Genomic DNA, 20392 nt, shown 5'->3' on the forward strand with positions numbered 1-20392 from the left:
TAAGTCACCGGGAAGAGTGATGGTTTTTTAATGCCTTCATTTTTTTTTTACAGAAATCCATGTATGTGTTGAGTGTTGTATTTTTTTTAATTTATTTTAATATACATTGCTTTTTGAACTATTTTGGGAGAGAAAAATCAGAGCAAAAGGGAAAAATCATGAAAGAGATTTAAAAAAAAAAAGAAAAAAGAAGTAAAAATAGCATGTGTTGATTTATATTCAGTTTCCATAGTTCTTTTTCTGGATGCAGATGACATTTGTGGTCTGTAGTCTATTAGTATTGCCTTGGATCACTGAACCACTGAGAAGAACCAAGTCTTTCATAGTTGATCATCACACATTCTTGCTATTATTGTGTACAATGTATTTCTGCTTCTGCTTGTTTCACTCAGCATCCATTTGTGTAAATCTTTCCAGGCCTTTCTAAAATCAGCTTGTTCATCATTTTTATAGAACAATAATATTCCATTATCTTCATATACCACAACTTGTTCAGCCATTCCCTAATTAATGGGCTACTCATTTTCCAATTCTTTGCTATCACAAATGTGCTACATTTTTGCACATATAGATCCTTTTCCCTCTTTTATGATTTCCTTGGGATACAGACCTAGTAATGGCACTGCTGAGTCAATGGATCTGCACAGTTTTATAGCCTTTTAGAAATAGTTCCAAATTGGTTGGATCTCCAGAAGATTTGGACCATTTCACAACTCCACCAACAATGTATCCAGTAGACTTGTGATAGAGAGAGCCATGCGCATCCAGAAAAAGAATTGTAGAGACTAAAAGTGGATCACAACATAGTATTTTCACCTTTTTGTTGTTGTTTGCTTGCTTTTTTGTTCTTTCATTTTTTTTCCTTTTTGATCTGATTTTTCTTGTGCAGCATGATAAGTGTAGAAACAGGCATAGAACAATTGCATGTGTTCAACTACCTTGGATTACTTGTTGTCCAGAAAAGGGAGTGAGGAGAAAGAAAGGAGAATATTTTGGAATACAAGGTTTTGCAAGGGTAAATTTTGAAAAAATTTTTAAAAAATCTACAGCAGATCTTAAAAGTAAGGTAGCTAGAAAAAAAGAAAGTCCTGCTCCCTTTCCCTTTTTCTACCCCAAGCAATATTTAAAGCAAAAATAAAAATCATCTGGGTTTATGTACTTCATATATACATATACACACAAATACATATATACACATTGTACATTCATTAAACTCAGTGACATGTCACCAGAATAGTAAACATTTGACATTTTCTATTCTGCAGGGTTACATCAAGTATTCTGCTCTTTTTTATGGCTACTACAATAACCAGAGGACAATCGGATGGCTGAAGTATAGATTGCCAATGGCTTACTTTATGGTGGGGGTCAGTGTGTTTGGTTACAGCCTAATGGTTGTCATTAGATCGTAAGTAGAGTTCTTTGGTTTAAAATCTTTTTGTTTCCTCTATGTTAGTTAATTCTTCAAGGTTAGCTTCCATAGCTCACTCACAAACTTCCTATGCAAAGCTCACATGTTTATCCAAAAAACCAATTATACTGTGTGACTATAGGCAAGACACTTACTTAACCCTTCTCTGTCTCAATTTCCTCATCTGTAAGATAAGGATAATAATAGCACCTACTTCTTTAGACTGTTGTGATCACACACACACACACACACACACACACACACATACACACACACACGGATAATATTTGTAAAGTGGTAGTTGGTAACCTTAAAGCACTATACAAAGATTAATTATGGTCAATTGTATTGTCCAGTACTGCACCATGGACAGCTCCCTCTTTCCTTCCTCATTTTTTACTGGAACAAGGAGGATAGAAAAATCAAATAATCTCTTAAACCTAACATGAAATACTAGCACAATGTAGGCAGGCCTGGTTGAATGTTCTACTTGGATATATCACTAAAAACTAAACTTTCTTCTTGGGGAGGAGAAGGGGAGAAAAAATGGAGGGAAAGAAGAAAAGAGAGACAGAGACAGAGAGATCTAAAGAAGGAAGGGAGGGAGGAAGAAAGGAAGGGAAGGAAAGAGGGAGGGAGGGAAGAAAGAAGGAAGGAAGGAAGGAAGAGAAAGAGAGAGGGAGGGAGGAAGGAAGGGAAAGAGAGAGGGTGGAAGGGAGGAAGGGAGGGAGAGAAGGAGGAAGGAAAGGAGAGAGGGAAGGAGGGAGGTAAGGAAAGATGGAGGGAGAAAGGAAGGAAGGAATGGAGAAACAAAGGAAGGAAGGGATGGAGAAAGAAAGGAAGGAAGAAAGGGAGAAAGAAAGGAGGAAAGGAGGGAGGGAGAGAGGAGGGTAGGAGGGAAGAAAGAAAGAAGGAAAGAAAGAAAGCATATTTATCAATTTTTCATTCTCCAACCCTGTCAAATCACCAAATTGGTCCTGGTTATACTCCTCGATTCCTACCAATGCTGATTTTATTCCATCTTGCCTAAAACATTCCTAAATTCACATGAAGTATTATACTTATGAGCCAATATTTGCATTTACATGAGGACCCCAAAATGAAAGAGCTTTAGTTTTTGTCATCTATAAAATAGGCGTATTATCTCTACTTCCTAACACACAGAATTTGAATTTCAAATGAGATCATGGAAATGAAAGCACTTTGAAAATTATAATGTCCTATATGAAAATAAGGTATTGATATTATTATTTCATATCTTCTCATCTTTTTCAGTAGGATTCAGAAGGAAATAATCTTGGGATAACTCATAATCCTGCAATTCTTTTCTATATAATGTTATACAAACTGTTATTATTGGTGTAAAATTCTATGATGCTAAAAATGATTAAAAATTAGATTGGACTTGATAGCCTCTAAGGTCCTTAAATGCATAGTAATCTGATCCTAAGAAAATCAAGCTAGAATGAGATAGTGAAGTATCTAATAGTTAACACAATAATGCTTCAAGTAAATGGCAAAAGACAATCTAGATTTATAAAACAGATCTATCTAGTAAGAAAAGGAGAGCTATTACTTCATAGGAGAATTTTTCAAAATACATTAGGATTCCTTTAAGTATCAATATTCTTTAATATTTTATGAAGGAAAACATGATATAGAACATAGACTGCTAGTGTCAGGAAGATTTGTGTTTAAATTCTACCTCAAGCACTTGCTAGCTGTGTAACTCCAGGCAAGACTTTTGACCTTTCTGAATCTCAATTTTGTCATCTGTAAAATGATGGCACTAATACACGCACTCCACAGGGTAGTGATGATCAAATGAGATAGTGCATGTAAATTATGATGAAAACTTAATGACACTATGGAAATATGAATTATTATTAATACTTTGCAGCTACAGGGAGTAGTAATCCCATGTCTGTGGGCAATGTTCCTATGACACATATGACAATTCCTTTATAGGAGTATATAGTATAGTATATGGATATAGTATATGAAGTATAGTAAATGGATCTTCAAGAGTTGCTATGGATAATAATATTTATCATCTGGTGGCAGTCTTTTGGTGCACATTTATTCAGAGTCTGGGAAATGTGTGCTTGTTTTGTTTACATTTTGATAACTCACCAAAACTGTTTCCTTTATAATCCTATATATTTTATTTTATGCATTTAAAAATATTCTAAAAATAAGTTCATAGGCCAAAGGAGACCAACACACACACACACACACACACACACACACACACATGTCCCTGATCTAGGCTAAAGAAGAGGCACATGGTTCATTAATGGACCCATATTTGAAGCCATTTTTTAGACTGGCAGAATCTACCAAGTCTTATGAGCTACTGCCATATATTCTAATAACTCCAAATCATTTTCACATCATGAGACACCAACAGAGGATGGTAATAGTGATTAAACTCACAAATCCAAGTGCAATTTCCATATAATATATATATTATACAAGTAAGGCATCCAATAAAGTCAGAACTCAGTCCTAGCACACACTTGCTGTTTGACCTCAAGAAGGTCTTTAGCTATCTCCATATTTTGAATGATGAAATTAAGAAGGAAAAGGAGTTGCTCCTTTTTAACTTGACAAGCTTCACGTTTGGAAATGCTGAAGCCCAGGAGATGAACTCTATACAGAGCATCATCAGCTTTCACCAAGATTCCTGCTTTGCTGGCATTTTATGCTATAGGATTTCTGTCTTCCATATTCTCCAGTTCTTTATAGCCTTGGAGTTTTGCTAGGAGCATGGGCCAGGGGAAATCAATACAGTTGATCAACTGCATTGACTCTTGGTCCCAAGTAATGTTTCTCTTGCAGCATGGCCAGTAATGCCCAAGAAAGCACAGGTGAAGGAAACGGTGACAACTTTACTTTCAGCTTCAAGATGTTTACTAGCTGGGACTACTTGATTGGCAATCCAGAGACAGCTGATAATAAATATGCATCTATTACCACCAGCTTCAAGGTAGCCTATTGGGGAGCACTTTTTTCTTGGGGAAATATCTTAGCATTTCAGTACTGGCAGAAATCATCTTGGATAGAGCTTTGGGAAGAAATTTCCCTATTAACCTCAAGGCATAAATTGTATAAGGTAGCGTTAACCCTGTATTTCAAGCCTTGGGGGGGGGGGGGGGGAGGGAGAATTGTTATTGTTGATTAATGAATGAATCTCTTGTTAGCCATTTTTTACCATCATAGAGAATTGATACCTTCCTTTTCTCATTCCTTCTTTCACTATTTCTCCTTGTTTTCTATTTCTCATTTTTATTATATTGTTCATTCTTCTCTGGTCTGCACTTTCAGGTTGGTCCCAGAATGCCCAAACCATTACTTAGCATTTTTGTTAATGGTAAGGGACAAAAGAAGTTCTTGACTACTAAGGAAAGAACCAAGTCACTCAGCAATAAGCAAAAGTGATATTGTCTACTTAGTGCAATTTGAGAATTATTAGGCAGGGAGCAGCTGGGTGGTATAGTGGGGATGAGCACCAGCCCTGAAGTTAGGAGGACCTGAGTTTAAATCTGGCCTCAGACTTAACACTGTGACTAATGCAAATCATCAGCTCTGCCATAATTTATACCCTTAGAAAATTATCTGGGTCACTGAGAGGTTGGGGCTAGTCACAAGGCTGACATGCATCCCAGACAAGACCTGAACCCTAGTGTTTCTGATTCCAAGGCCAGTCATTCTGCCTCTCATTTTGCCCTTAGTAGCTCTCATATGTGTTGAGTGGATCACATAATATTATGCTTCAGGAAAAACAAAAATTTCTAAGGCTCCTGCCCTCAGCGAGTTTGTAGTTTATTGTAACTTTTGATGCCTGGTCATACCTTCCATTGGAGTCTGAAAGCCAGGCTATAGTTCCAGTTACTCACTTATTATTTTTGTTAATTTAATATATTTGTTAACATATATTATAATTATATATCTACACGCACACATGAAAGGAGTCTATTGTCGATGAACAAGAAAGCAACAAAGAAGAAAATATCCACTTGACCAGATTCCTCCGGGTTTTGGCCAACTTTCTCATCATCTGCTGTTTATGTGGAAGTGGCTATCTCATTTATTTTGTGGTGAAGCGATCCCAAGAATTTTCCAAAATGCAAAATGTCAGCTGGTACGAAAGGAATGAGGTAAGAAAGAAAAGGCTGAATTATCACTCATATTGTATCAAATAGTACATACAGTGAAATCTGACTGACTTGAGTCAACAGAGATGTGGACAAGAAAAGCCAGTCTAAGAAAGTTTGAACTATAAATTTTTAGACACATTATATGTAGATGCATATAGATAAGTATATATATATGTGTGTGTGTGTGTGAATATGTATATGTATGTGCATGAGGATATATAAAGGATCTTCTTCAATAAACAGATAAGACTGATTTATAATTAGTAGACCAATTATCTATAGTTTTAAATGAGTGCTTCCAGAGTATAGGGAAATAATTGGATCTCTGAAATCAATTAAATATTCTTGCTTTTGATCTTATTTGTCATACTAACTTGCTTAGCAAACTCATTCCTACTATAATTATAAAATCAATTAATAAACATCGATTAAGTACTTTTTTATGACAGGTAAACTAGGCTCACAACAGTTAGCAGTGGTAATGGATAGAAGCCTAGAGTCAGGAGAACCTGAGTTCAAATCCAGCCTCAGACACTCACTAGTCATGTGATCCTTAACCATTTTTATCTATTTCCTCTTCTGTCAAATGACCTGGAGAAAGAAATGGAAAGCCACTATAGCATTTTTGCCAGGAAAACTTTAAATGGGGTCATGGAGACATTTCTGAAATAACTAAAGAACAAAAATGAGGTGCTGGGAACTAAAGAAGCAAAATCAGAATAGCTCTGTCCTTGAGGGACTTATATTTGATCACAGAAACAATGTGTATAAGAAAATAAAAAATATAAAGTATAAGAAATATATATATAGATATATAGATATAAAAGTATATCCCTAGTAAATACAAAGTGATTTCAGTGGGGAGAAGGCACGAGCATCTGGGAGGGATCAGGTTAGTGCTCAGGTAGGAGCTACTTCTTTGAAGAAAAGTTAGCTTTGAAGAGCTTTGAAGAAAGTTAGGGCTACTCCAACTGTTTCCCCTGCTGCTCTTCTTCCTGCTTCTGTCCCTATCTCTAGTCTTTCTCCTACTTAGTTAACTCAACACTACTTTGAATTCCCTCTTTCATTAAATGTTCACAATAGCCTAGGAAATAGGTGGTACAAGAAGGTCAGCTTGACCCTGTGTGAATAATCATTAATAGACCCAGCATTCAAATTGGCCTTAATCATATTTTGCATTTCCTTCAGAAAAATAGAATCTCCTTGAAAGAAAGGATTGTTTCATTTTTAAATTTGCAATCTGTAATACCTCCAGACACACAGTAGGCACCTGATAAATTCTCATTGAATTATAATTTTACCAGGGAACACTGGCTGCTTGAAGAAATAAAACAAGTCAAAGAAAAGAAATAAATGAATTAGATGAATAAATGAATGAAAAAAGTGCCATGCTAACTACTGAGAATACAAATAGAAAAGTGGGACAATCACATTCTAATAGAGGAGACAACCCATGTAAGGTTTCAGTTATAAATTAGTTGGAAAATTTTCATAATTCTTAGGGTGCAGCAACAAAGTAAAATAATGATTCTTCCTTAATATCAGTTCTATTAATAAAATGATATTACTTTCTGGTAATGAACCATTTAACAGGACAAGGACCTTGCTGGCAAGAGCTTTCCTTTCTGGGTCTTCAGTAGCAGGGGCTACAGCCCTGTAGAAGCAATGTCTAAGGCTTCTCAGGGTGATGGAGGGCAGTGTGGGCTGGAAGCCTGGCCACTGCCAAGGCTATTAAGTTCAAGTTCCTGGGCTTTCTCAAGTAGAATTAGTTAGTAAATGGATCAAAGTACCCAAGTGATTAGCAAGCTTTTAATTTTGTGCCTAGCAAAGCATATTTTTGATAGTATCGGAACTCCACCTACTTTGAGGACAAATCTGAGGGAGCTTTCAGTGGCTCTAAGAGAATGAGTGACTTAGTGAGGGTTCCACAGCTAGAAAATGTCCTAAGTGGGCTATGAACTTGCCTCTTCCTCATCAGAAATCTGGCACTCTGGCCATGATACTATACTGACTCAGCTTTGCACATAATACGTGCCAAAAGAATAAATTTCTTCATTCACTGAATGAATGTATCTATCCTCTCTCTTTGTAGAGAAATCTGCAAAATAAATTAACTTAAAGTTTTGGATCTAAGGACAGACTTAGAAAGGATAAGAACTGAAAGATGGAAGACAAGTCTAGAAAAAAAAATAATAATGAGAAAGTGAATTAAATGTGGGTCGGTCCTGAAAGCCAAGGAAACAAATGGAAATGAGATAGAGAAAGGGATAAAGGCTGGAAAGTAGAGATTCACTTCTAATTCATTGTGAAAATAAGTAGCACAGACTGTGTCCTAGCCAAGCTTCCCAAATTCTGTTCCTCTCCCTCCTTGAAGGTCATTGTCCTTACACACCTGGGCTGGCCCGGGGAGGGTCACTGATACAGCCGTCCCAGTTTTGATCCACACAGTCAGCATGAAAGGCACAAACTCCACCAGCCTTCGTCCTATTTGCACATCAAGAGTTGCAGAGTCAGGGGCAGCAACATGAGACAGCCACCCAAGCAACTCGTGCAGTCATTTCCCAAAGGAAACAATAACTAGCAGTGGGGAGAGGGATGGAGCAGGGCTAATTCATCCGGACATAGCCGTGATGACAATTGCCTCATCCTGCACATTAGCAAGCTGGAGAGACGTCAGACTGGACCGCTGAGGTGACTGTAGAAAGGAGCTCAGGAAAACTCTCCCCAGAATCTGCTGCCGCCACTGAAGCTTTGCTCCCATCTGTATTATTAACAGAGAATAATTTCAAAACACAGCAAGAGGAATCATGTTGCTATTCACAGAAAGGAATCATAGGTGCCTTGATTACATGAAATGATGAAACAGTTTCTTCTGATTGAGGGCTGCTCCCACTGACTTGACACCCACTGCTTATAAGAATGGGAGAGCCAAAATAAAAGGGACAATGCATAGAGCTAAGAGCATAATACTCCAACAGACTACATTTTTCATTTATCCATCCATTCATTCACTAAGGGTCTACAATAATCAGAACACTGCATATAGCTTTTGAGCTGAAGGAGACCTTCAAGGTCATCTAGACCAACCTGAAGCAATTAGATTCAGTCATAAGCAACAGGAAATTCTCATTTTCCAATATTCCATCTACAATCTGAGTTGCCATCTTCTAACAGATCCAGAAACTAAGGAGATGGGGCAAGGAGCTGGATTTGATATTGTCATCCTAAGTCAAAACATTAGTGAGCCAAATGGGAATAAAATGATGAAGTTTGCTTGGGATACAGGTATTGTGAATATACCAGCAGAGATTAATAGTGATTTTCAAAGATTTACTCATTGACTGACTCCCTCCATTTGGCAGGTTGAAATTGTAATGTCCCTGTTGGGGATGTTTTGTCCACCACTGTTTGAAACCATTGCTGCCTTGGAGAATTACCACCCTCGAATTGGGTTGAAGTGGCAGTTAGGACGCATTTTTGCTCTCTTTCTTGGAAATCTCTACACATTCCTGTTGGCCTTAATGGATGACGTCCATCTGAAGGTAAAAAGCACAAACGCTGCCAAGGGCATATCCCCAGAATATTTGATATCTGATCTTTTTTTTCTTATACTAACATGAACCACAGTTTTGATTTGTAATCTTATGGCAAAATAATTTACTCTGATATTCAGCTGAATGATAATATGCATGGTGTCCAGGAAGTCAGCCTTTGAATCAGGAAAATTTGAGCTCAAGGACCACTTCTGACAGACACTGGACAAGTTCATTGGTAAACTCTCTAATATTATAAGTTGCCAAGTAGGTACCAATATGCATGTGGAGAAATTTTCCTCACTGGGAGGTCCTAAAACCAAAAAACCACAAGTCCACCCCCCCAAAAAAAAGCCACTTTATGGAGAACATAACAACCCTGAAAAGTTATATGGGTATTATTTCAATTTTATAGAGGAGGAAACTGAGATTCAGAGATTTGTTCATGGTCACATAAATTAACAAGCATAGAATCAAGACTTGCACCCTGCTCCAAATATAATGCTCTATCCATTGCCTCCCAGCATGAGATTGCACCACAAAACGGCATCCTTCAACATTATCATCTTCACTGACAACATCCTTTTGAACATTCCTAATAGTAAAAGCTGCTTGCGTTCTCAGTTTCCAATAGTCCCTTTAATATTTAAATTAAAAGGGCAAGTTTTGAAAATGGAGATCAATAAGTATTTCTTCTTTTTTGCTGTTCCAGGTGAATGGTTAATAATAAAAAAAAGCTCAGGACAAGTAGCTGAATGAGTGGATAGAACACTGGTCTCAGGAGAAACTGAGTTCAAATGTGACCTCAGATGCTTAACACTTATGAGTTGTATAAACCTGAGCAAGTCACTTAACTTCAATTGCCTCATCTAAAAAAAATCAGGTTAAAAAAAAAGACTAAGAAACTCAAGCTTCTCTTCCAGCTTAGTCACCATTAAGCTGGATTTACCTTGCCCAGCTATTATTAATCTATCCAAGCCTGCAAAATTACTATTTTCTCTTATTGTAAATTAAGAGAGTTAGATTATGTCGTCTCTGAGTTTCCTTCTCATTCTAAAATCTTATGCTTCTAGGAACTTCTAGGTTAAAATCCTAGATACTGAATTACCTCTAGCTAGGTAGTCCCTACGACTGTGTCACTGATCATTGGCATGGCAGCCAAAGTTCAAGAAAGAGATATTCTTCTTCTTGCCAGCAACTGAGAGGAAATTCTGATGCAAAGGCATTGGATAATTGTTTAAATTAAAACAACTGATCCTTCAAGACCACCTTGGGGTTAAAATGCCATATTTGGTACTAACCAGTTCTCTTCTCTGCCCTACATCCCATTCTGCAAGCCCATCATTAACCATTTTTCCATCTTTCTCTTATTGAATATCTTCTCAGTCCTTTCCTAGCAATGTACCCTTTTGAACCTCAGTGTTGGAGGTTTGATTTTTCAGTGTCATCTCATGAAGACTGACCTAGGTTCTTTTCTCTTATTTATACCCACTGCCTAAGTTTACATAACTACAAAATCAGGATGACAAAACTTTGTCCCTGAGCATCTTCAGATGTTCTATTCAATTAAAGATCTTGAGACTTTTAATGATCTAGAGGCAAAGAGAGATTGATCCATAGTTTTATCAGTATAAGGAACTCTAGGGAAAAGAAACTCCCTGTATCTGCACAGGCCATCAGATTATAGTCTGGTTAAGAGATTGAGTGGACTAGTCATACAGCCAGTATGTGTCAAAGGAAAAACTTGAACCCAAATCTTTTTCTACATTCCACACTGCTTCTCCATCATATATTCGTCATATATTTGAGGAAAATCATTACAATCCTCTATTACTTTCTCTAAAATGGTCACAGTTCAATCATAACTCCTAACTTTTCAGAACTCTCAAGGAGTCCTATACTGATTAAGGAAAGGAGAGTCAAAGAAGAAAGGTCTCCTTTCCCCAAATCCTGGTATTAGAAAGGTGGGATCAAGAGGTTTTGAAATTGTAGTGAGGTTCTAGATATTAAAACCATTCCACTGCCTACCTCCTTGCTACTCCCAAGTTCAGTGTAGCTATTTGGGGATAATCACTTATGTAAGTCATATAAGTGATAAGCCCAACAATATATCATATAATTGCTGGACTTCACCAAGGGCAGCTGGGTGACATAGTGGATAGAGCACCAGGCCTGGAGGCACAATCAAAACTAAGAGCCAGATCTCCTGCCTCTTCTCCAGGCCTTCTCTTGCTTTAAGTTACTTTCCTTTGATGGATTCACAATTGGATGGATTTAAGTTAAAACTTAAAGCTGACTTTGTCAACCTTCCTTTCTAGCTTTCTAATGAAGAAGCAATAAAGAACATCACCCACTGGACCCTATTTAACTATTACAATGTCTCCATGTGGAATGAGAGTGTGACTCGGCCCCCACTTCATCCAGCAGATGTGCCCAGGGGTTCTTGCTGGGAAACAACAGTGGGCATTGTGAGTAAATTAAAGATGCTTTGTTCAGTCATTTCATTTGTGATCCCATTTGGTGTTTTCTTGACAAAGATATACTTCTCCAGCTCATTTTACATCTGAGGAAACTGAGGTAAATGGGGTTAAGGGGCTTACCCAGAGTCACACAACTAATAAGTCTCTGTGGCTGGATTTGAACCCAAAATTTCCTTACTCAACACTCTACCCATTGTACCATCTACCTGTCTATATTCTATCACAACTCAGTTGCTTTTCATTTGTTTGTTTATCAACTTTTCTAAATAACAGAAATATCATACCTACTTTCTTTGGTGGATTCCAGCCCCCAATCCCATTTTCTTAATTTTCTGTACCTTTTTTTCACATGCCTTCTATAACCAACAAATACCATTTAGGCAATCTCAGAACATAACTGAAGCATTTGCTTTAAAAAAGGGACCTTCTCTCCCGCAGTCACATTGGTTGTAATGATTCTCATCAACCTAGACTGGTACTTCTTCCTGGTGTGTATGACACATGCACCCTGAAAACAAAATTCAAGTGTTCCCTGTCCATCTAAATGATTCATCTGCCTTTTTCCAGACTACCGAATGGCCTATGTAACTACTGTGCCATCTACTGTGAGTTTTGCCTTTCAACAAGTTAGAACACCAGTCTAGACATTTGTCAGAGAAAATACAAGCACCCTGAGATTCCAAAATTGTATGTTTTTTGGCCATATGGCTCAGCTTTAATGGCAAAGTGGGGGAGAGGATATAGAAAGGAGACAGTATTTACATACCATACTAGACCAAGGCCAAAATTCAGAAAGCCATTTGAGCTGATAGGAAAAAGGAGCATGACATTTTTTTTCCAGTATTTTGCTTTGTAATATGAAACCAACAAGGAGAAGAACACACAAAATTATAATTTTAAGGTACAAAAGACCCTTAGAGATCCTCTATCTAGTTCAGCTTCTAGTGGCCAAGACTGACCCACCAGAGCAGGGTTGGGAAAAATTGGGATTGGAACCTTACTTCCAACACAGGCTCTTTCCATGGTTTAATCCCTCCCTCAGTTGACACTCAAACCAAAGCTAAACAGGAGAAATATTAGTTTTTTAAATATTTAAATATTACTTTTTTACAAGATCAATTACTTTTTTATTATATATATACATATTTATTTAGTTAAAAAATATATATTTATTTAATTATAATTTATTACAATGTTTGTGTTCCAGAAATGCTGCACTAACATTTTCAGAAAATACATCATTCAACCCCTCATTTATTTTCTTTCTTCCTCTTGGTTATTTTCATCTCATCTGTTGTAATACCTTCTTAACCAAGTGTCACATTTTGTTTCCCCCCTTTCCCATACATTTTTCACACTGAAAACAGGATAATCATATCTAACCACCTCTGTTCAAAATTCTTCACCATCTCTTTATTGTCTACAGAGTGAAACACAAGTTCCTAAGCTTGGTCTTCAAGGTCTCCTTCTTTCTTCCTGAAATCTACTGGGCGATCCTTACTGTCTCCTTCTCCCTTCCACCACTCTGCCTTCCAGCCAAACTGATTCAAAATTTGGTACCCATGCAAGAAGTGATCACCCTACATATCTCCTCCACTTCTTAAAATCTTTTCCTTTCTGCAAGGATGGACTGAGGTGCCACTTATTCTACGAAGTCTTTCCTGAGCCATGAAGGATTTGTCACTCCTTAATGATATCTCATTTTATCTCAACCTCTTCAGTTCACTTATCAGTTAAAAAGTTTTGTTATCTCTACTCCAATGTTAACATTCCTGCTAGATGAGAATAGAGACTGTTTTCTTCAACAAGCATTTAACATTTATTTATCAAGTGCCAACTATATGACAAATAATGGAGACCCCTCCCCACAAAAAAAAAAAAAAAAGGAGTTACATTGTATTAGGGGAGAGAATAGGTACATGTGTAAATAAGTATACAACATGCAAATGTGACAAACATGGTGATTTTTTTGAGGGATGAGATTAGCAGCTGGTTAGGGTGAGAGAATGGGATTAGGAAAAAATTCACACAGAAGGTGGTACATGAGCTGAAATTTGGAGTAGATAGGGGCTTCTAAGAGATCAAGAGTGTATTCCAAGAATGGGGACAATCAATGCAAAGGCACTGAGGTGGGAAATGGGGTGGTCAACTCCTTCGAGCACCCCCAAAGCCTACTACAAGCCATTGTAAACACTAGATTTTTATGAATTCCTATTTAATTGATTAAGGCTCATGGCCTATATACTATGTGTGGCTATGGAGAAAACTGGATTTCTGTTATTAGCAAAGCACCCAGATGTGATGGCAAGAAGCAGCATTTAAAAACATCTGTAATAGGGAGAAGGCAGACACTCATAGATACCTATTATTTGGTCCATCCTGCTTCCCAAGATTTTTGGAACCCTCCTGTTCTGTGCCTTCTAATAACTAGGAAAGAGGTAGAGCTTTTCTCAGTATACTGAAGAAAATATCAATAAACAGAAGGTGCTGCTGTGATTTGATCCCAGATGCCAAAAGAGCCCCTCACTTGATTTTCAGTCTGTTTTTGAGTCCTATCTCTGAAATATGGAGTGAGATTCTGGTTGTCGTTTCAAAATAAACCACAAGGATGCATTTTAGGTCCAGGATAGAAACCATTCTATTACTCAAAAAAATCAATGAGTAGAAGTCAAGAAAGAATAACTGACATTCTTAGGGGAAAGTGAGGGAAAACTGCAACACTGACTGTCCTTTTCTTTGCTTTCCTTTTTAGGAATTTGTGAGGCTCACAGTTTCTGACATCCTGGTGACATTTATAACCATTCTGCTGGGAGATTTCCTTCGGGCTTGCTTTGTCAGATTCATGAACTACTGTTGGTGTTGGGACCTGGAGGCAGGATTTGTAGGTCATTGTTTTTTATAGGCTTTGAGTGCAAATGTTCTTAACTCCTTTATTTTATTTTTATATGTAGGTTTATAGATTTTTTAATGCCTAAGGACAGCTTATTTGCTATTTCAGAGAATGGAAGTATCTATTCTGCACATTCTGCAGGCCAGGAAATTTGCTTGGAAAGGAAAAAACATAACTTATTCCAGTTTAATTTATACTATGAACTTCTAAAATGGTGGTCTTTGACATAAGGAAAATTTAGTCAATACATTTAAGTATTACTTAAATGAATGCTATGGAAATATGAGGATGGCAAGAGTTATTAATGAGGCCAGAAGACCAGAAGAATAATGGAGAGAGAGAGTAAAGCAAAAATAGAATCATAAGGAAAGAAGAATAAAAAGAAAAAAATAATGTAAGGAGGCTTTGTTATTTCACAAAGTACTAGACAAACCAAATAATGGCGTGACTCTTAGTCTAGTCCTTTGAAATAAACCTTCAGAAAGGCCCTTCGTATTCAATTATCTCATATTTCATTCAACAGGCTTTAATGATATACCTACCTTCTGAAAATCATTATGCTAGGTACTGGGATACAAAAAGCAAAACAAAACTACTCCCTGTCCTATCCTATTTCAGTTAGGAAATAGGATGTTACTATGGCCTTTCTCATTTTCATACCTAAATGGAGCAATGGCCAATGGACTCAATCTATAGTTTAGCTGCATTAGGGTCCTTCTTCTTAGTTCAGTCATAAAGGGCTGCAATCACCATAAAAAAATCCTCCTTAGATAGTCATCTACTAAAGTTCCAGTCTTTCCACAGCTTCTCCAAGTGGGACCCAGTGAACTAAAACATTAAAATATTCTTAGAATTGGACAAGATTAGAAGTCATAAGTTAGCTTTGTGCTTTCTCTTCCTTCTCTCTCTCTTTCCCTCCTTCAAGGTGTATCTTGATTGTAGAACTATCTTTAGTAATGTACTAATTATTGCACCAAACTTGTCCTTTCCTTGATAGAAAGTAAATTGGCTTATGAACTTATAAAATTAGTGACTTATGAATTCGGGGTTCTCTTTCCTGGTTGTAAGGCTGAAGTACCCAAGCCAGAGATTAAGAAGCCAAACTGTATTTCTCAAGCAACTAGAATCTCTGAAAATCTAAATGTTCATTTTCTCCACAGCCCAAATTCCTAATGTTCCTGTTGTCTCCATGGAGGGTTACTTAAGCTTGTTTGATGCTCCCTTGGCAAATACAAAAATCCAATCCAATTCCAGAGTTTGCAAGGTTTTTTGAAGGGTTTTACACCATAAGAAGTACTCTAGGTTATCCTAAATCATAGCTATTCCACTTCACAGGCATCTTTTTATGGAGAAACATAAAACATCTGTTTAGAATAGAAGTGAATAGGAAAAATACAGAAAGTAACCCAAGCCTACATTCCTTGTTAACATAGTTCTCCTGTATTACTTTCTCCCCCTGCCCCAACCAGGCCTTTGGGGAACTCTAAAATTTAATAAATTGTGTAATATCTGAGCAAAGATGTCTCTCTAGGTACCTAACCACTGACAACCAAAAAAGTTACCAGAGGAGTAGGTCTTGAATTGTTTTTAGGTGATTGACAAAGTAAAACAATGTCTTTTGAAAGTGTGTACAACATTTCAAATATGTAAAACTCTTCCCTAGCCCTAATTTTTTATTGTTTTTAAATAATAGAAATTTCTTTTCTCTCCCTGTTGCCCTTCCAACCCATTGGAGGGAAAAAAAGAAAATAAAAACAAATTAATTGTAACAATACAGTCAAGAAAAACAAATTCCCTCATTGTCTAAATAAAAAATAAAATGTTTCATTCTATGCCCTAAATCTATCACCTTTTTATCAGGAGAGATATAATATGTTTGTTTCATCATTCTTCTGGAATAATTATTAGTCCTTATATGGATCACAGTTCTTACAGCTTTCAGAGTTGTTTTATTTTAAATATTGTTGTTATTGTAGAAATTGTTCTCCTGGTTCTGCTTACTTCACTAAGCATCGATCCATAAGATTCTTTCTAGGTCCCTTTGAAATTATCTTTTTCCTCATTTCTATTCCTCATTCATATACCACAAGATATTCATCTCTAATTGAAGAGTATTCCTTTAGCTTCCAATTTTTTGCCACCACAAATAGAGCTTCTATAAATATTTTTGTATATATAGAACCCTTATTCTTCCATTAATCTCCTCTAAATATAGAATTAACAGTGGTATGGTTAGATGAAAAAAATGTGCACTATTTAGTAATTTTTATGTATAATTCCAAATTGTTTTCCAGAATGCTTATACTGTTCTGCCAGCAGTGCATCAATGTACTTGTTTTCCCACAATCCCTTCAATATTTCTGTTTATTTCTTGTCATCTTTGCCAATATGATAAGTGTAAAGTAGTACCTCAGAATTATATTAATTTGCATTGTTCTAATTAGTATTGATTTAGAGCTTTTTCCCACATAGTTAAATAGCTATAGATAACCTGAATTTCTTCCTTTGAGAATTACCTAGTCATATACTTGGACTATTTATTAATTGGGAAATAGTTCATATAAATAGGCATATATATATATATATATATATATATATACACACACACACACACACATATGGGGATGAATGTATATATACAGTGTGTATGTCTGCATATATAACACACACACTGTTCTAGGCAGTTGGCAAACAAATTTTAGGTAAGGTCTGATTTTAAAATGTTAACCACATTTCAGGAATTAAGTTAGACTAGAGATTTAAGAGCTATTTAAGACCTGATTATTTCAAAACATAGACTCTGGAATACTTTAAGGAAAGCTTTAGATTGTTATCATTTCTTCCTTCCTTCTATATTTGGTTAAATTTTCCCCCCTTCTTAATTTAGATGCTTTCTCTACTCCCCTCCATAAATCTCTTCCTCAGCTTCTTGAGAAGTCCAACCTTAAGAATATCTACTCTCTAATCCTTCCTTCCTCTTTGCTCTTAAATACTTTACAAAATCCATATTGTAATAAAAAGTTCAAAACAAAAATCAAACACCTAAATCAAAGTCAACTCACTGCCCTCCCTGGTAGGGTTCACAGATTCATTGATGCTGGTGGGGAAGAATTTACAAGTATTCTCTTTGTTTTTCAAAGATTTCTTTTCATCTCACAACTTAATGAATGAGATCAATCTACTTATTTAATAGATTCACTCTTTACTTGTTTTCTCCAAGCCACATTTACAAGAGTGGAAAAAATAAAGTCAGTTTTCTATCTTAGCTCCCCAGTAGATGTCCAAATTAAATCAAATAGACTAAAAGAGAATGTTTAAAAACTACAACCCATAGAAAAAAGTAAATTCCATTTCCTTTTTCACAAGAGAACATGTATTAACTGCTTACTGTATATCAGAAACAATGCAAAGATATAAAGAAAGGTAAAAATAGCTTTTGGTCTCAAAGAGTTTACATTCTAATAGCCAGTGGTTAGCTTTAATAACATGTTTATTAACTCTGAAAAATCTAAGGTAACATCAAAGGAAGTGAATCCCAGTGGGAGGACGGTATCGATGACTGCATCTTCAATACCAACAGAGTGTGATTGCTGTGAATGATCACTGGACTATGACTAAGCACTGGTTGACTTTGTTTAATTATGCTTCCCCTCTTTCTCCTTTTGGGGCAGCCCTCATACTCGGAATTTGACATTAGTGGAAATGTTCTGGGTTTGATCTTCAACCAAGGAATGATATGGTGAGACACTTCTTTGATTTTTACAGGGCACCTGCTTTGAGGAAATGAGATATTGGAATTGGATTCCTGATTCAATCAGTAACAATGATGTCATATATTTCTACTATGTTTAACATGTATTGGACAACTTTTCATCTAGGGGAGGGTGTGGGAGAAGGGGAGGAATGTTGAAGAATTGTCCACGCATATGTTTTGAAAAATAAAAAGCTTCAATAAAGAAAAAAAATGATGTCAATAAGAATGATAATCAAAAGCTATTCATTTATATAGCACTGTGTGATCACAGGCAAATCAATTCACCTCTATAGACCTCAGTTTCCTTAACTATAAAAATTATTGTAGGATTAGATATCAGCTTTCATATTCATTGATTTTATGTCACCTTTCCCCTTGATATCATATTGCTCTCTAGACTTTTCCCATCTGGCTCAAGTAGGTATCCATTTCCTCAAAGAATTATCAGCCACTCTGGGACCATCCTTTTGCTGTTTTCTTTGTCTCTTTCTCTTGCCTGAACAGAAAAATTAATTTGTGAGACTTTGACACAAGTATTAGTGATTGATTGATCCTCCCTCTAAATGCCCTACTTAAAGGAAATAATGAAAAAGGGCATCTGTAGTTTTTGACAAATACCCTTCTGGATTTTAGAATTTCTAGTAGATTATTATTAGTCAGTAGCCTTGGCCCTCCATTTAAAGGGCTCAGATAAATTTCTGAACACCAACTTCATTTTATATAGGTAAACTTCCAGATGAGACCCAGAGTGATTTGCCAATGACCAAACAGCTGGACAATAGAGAAGCTAAGATTAGAACTCAAGCCTCCTGATTCTGCCTATCATCTTCTCCCCCTGCCTTATTGCCTGCCTTACATGTTATGATTTCATCACAAAAAACTTCAATAATAAACCAGATAATATGCTGAGTGGAGCTCTCCTACTCCTCTGCTCATATAGCCTTCCTCCTGTTACAATAAAAACCCCATTGGTCCACTCTTCCTCTTCCCTTCTGCTGCTGTTCGTCACCACTTCTGTTGTTTCTGTTTTTCAGGATGGGCTCCTTTTATGCACCTGGACTAGTGGGCATTAATGTGCTACGCTTGTTGACCTCCATGTATTTTCAGTGCTGGGCAGTGATGAGCAGCAACGTCCCCCACGAACGGGTTTTCAAGGCATCCAAATCAAATAATTTTTACATGGGCTTGTTACTGCTGGTCCTGTTTCTCAGCCTCTTGCCAGTGGCGTACACTATCATGTCTTTGCCCCCTTCTTTTGACTGTGGACCATTCAGGTATAGTGCACTCTATAAAAAGCACCCTAATCTAGATTATACATGATCAAATCCATTGCTTGGATCCAGACTTGAGAAAGAGCAGAAGGTTTAAGTCAGAACCCTCAGGTTTAAGTCAAAGGGCTGATTTTATTATTTTATAAACAAAACAAACATTCATTAGACACCAGCTGTGTTTATGACATAGTCGTAGGGGCTGGGAATACAAAAACAAAAGCAAAATATCTCAATTCTCAGGAAGTTTCATTCTACTCCCCACCTTACTCCCACCACAGTGCTTGGTCACCTATAGGTGAAAGGTTTTCTAAGAAAGGTGGGCTGAGGTGAGGATAATTTATAAGCTATTGGAGAACACCCAGAATTTATACATTGGCCATTTAACCTCCAAGTAAAACCGACACTAAATTGGACAATCCAGGAGGGAAAAGGAATAGTAGGACACTGTGTTGGTTAAATATTGCTGGGGGCTTGGCTCACCCTGTGACAAAGCTCCATTGACTTGAGCCCAGTCCACCTCTGCTTCCCCAAGAGCATTTTTCCCCATGTTTCTGCCTTGGCCCTGGCTGGCGTGCTAATCAAGCCCTAATTGGATACAGAAACACAGCATCTTGTCTGAGTCAGAGGAAGGCAACAAATCTGGACAAATTGGACCCTTGGTTGCGAGGTCCTGAGCTTTTACTAATGAACAGACCTCTGGCTAGAAATCTGCTGAGGGCTTAAGAAATGGCCCTGTCATCGACTTGTTAAATCAGCTATTGTACTCCGGGCACACTTATTTGTGTCTGTACACAAGACAGAATTAGGATTTCAAAAATATATTTCAGATTCTAAATTCGTTCATTTTTAATTTGATTATACTGTGTTGGGGTTGGAGGGAAAGCAGGCACCCA

General features: G+C 36.9%; 1 protein-coding gene across 1 annotated transcript in view; it reads left to right on the forward strand.

Annotated features, from left to right (window-relative positions):
• Positions 1-20392, forward strand: part of TMC2 (transmembrane channel like 2) — a 67072-nt gene that overhangs the window by 29537 nt on the left and 17143 nt on the right. Inside the window, exons 9-16 of the mRNA XM_051962349.1 lie at positions 1266-1408; positions 4253-4400; positions 5383-5571; positions 8934-9113; positions 11423-11572; positions 14337-14465; positions 18146-18213; positions 19263-19502. Coding sequence (XP_051818309.1) covers positions 1266-1408; positions 4253-4400; positions 5383-5571; positions 8934-9113; positions 11423-11572; positions 14337-14465; positions 18146-18213; positions 19263-19502 — 1247 coding nt within the window. The remainder of the gene's footprint in view (positions 1-1265; positions 1409-4252; positions 4401-5382; positions 5572-8933; positions 9114-11422; positions 11573-14336; positions 14466-18145; positions 18214-19262; positions 19503-20392) is intronic.

This window comes from Antechinus flavipes, chromosome 5 (genome assembly GCF_016432865.1).
Source record: "Antechinus flavipes isolate AdamAnt ecotype Samford, QLD, Australia chromosome 5, AdamAnt_v2, whole genome shotgun sequence".
Taxonomy (NCBI): domain Eukaryota; kingdom Metazoa; phylum Chordata; class Mammalia; order Dasyuromorphia; family Dasyuridae; genus Antechinus; species Antechinus flavipes.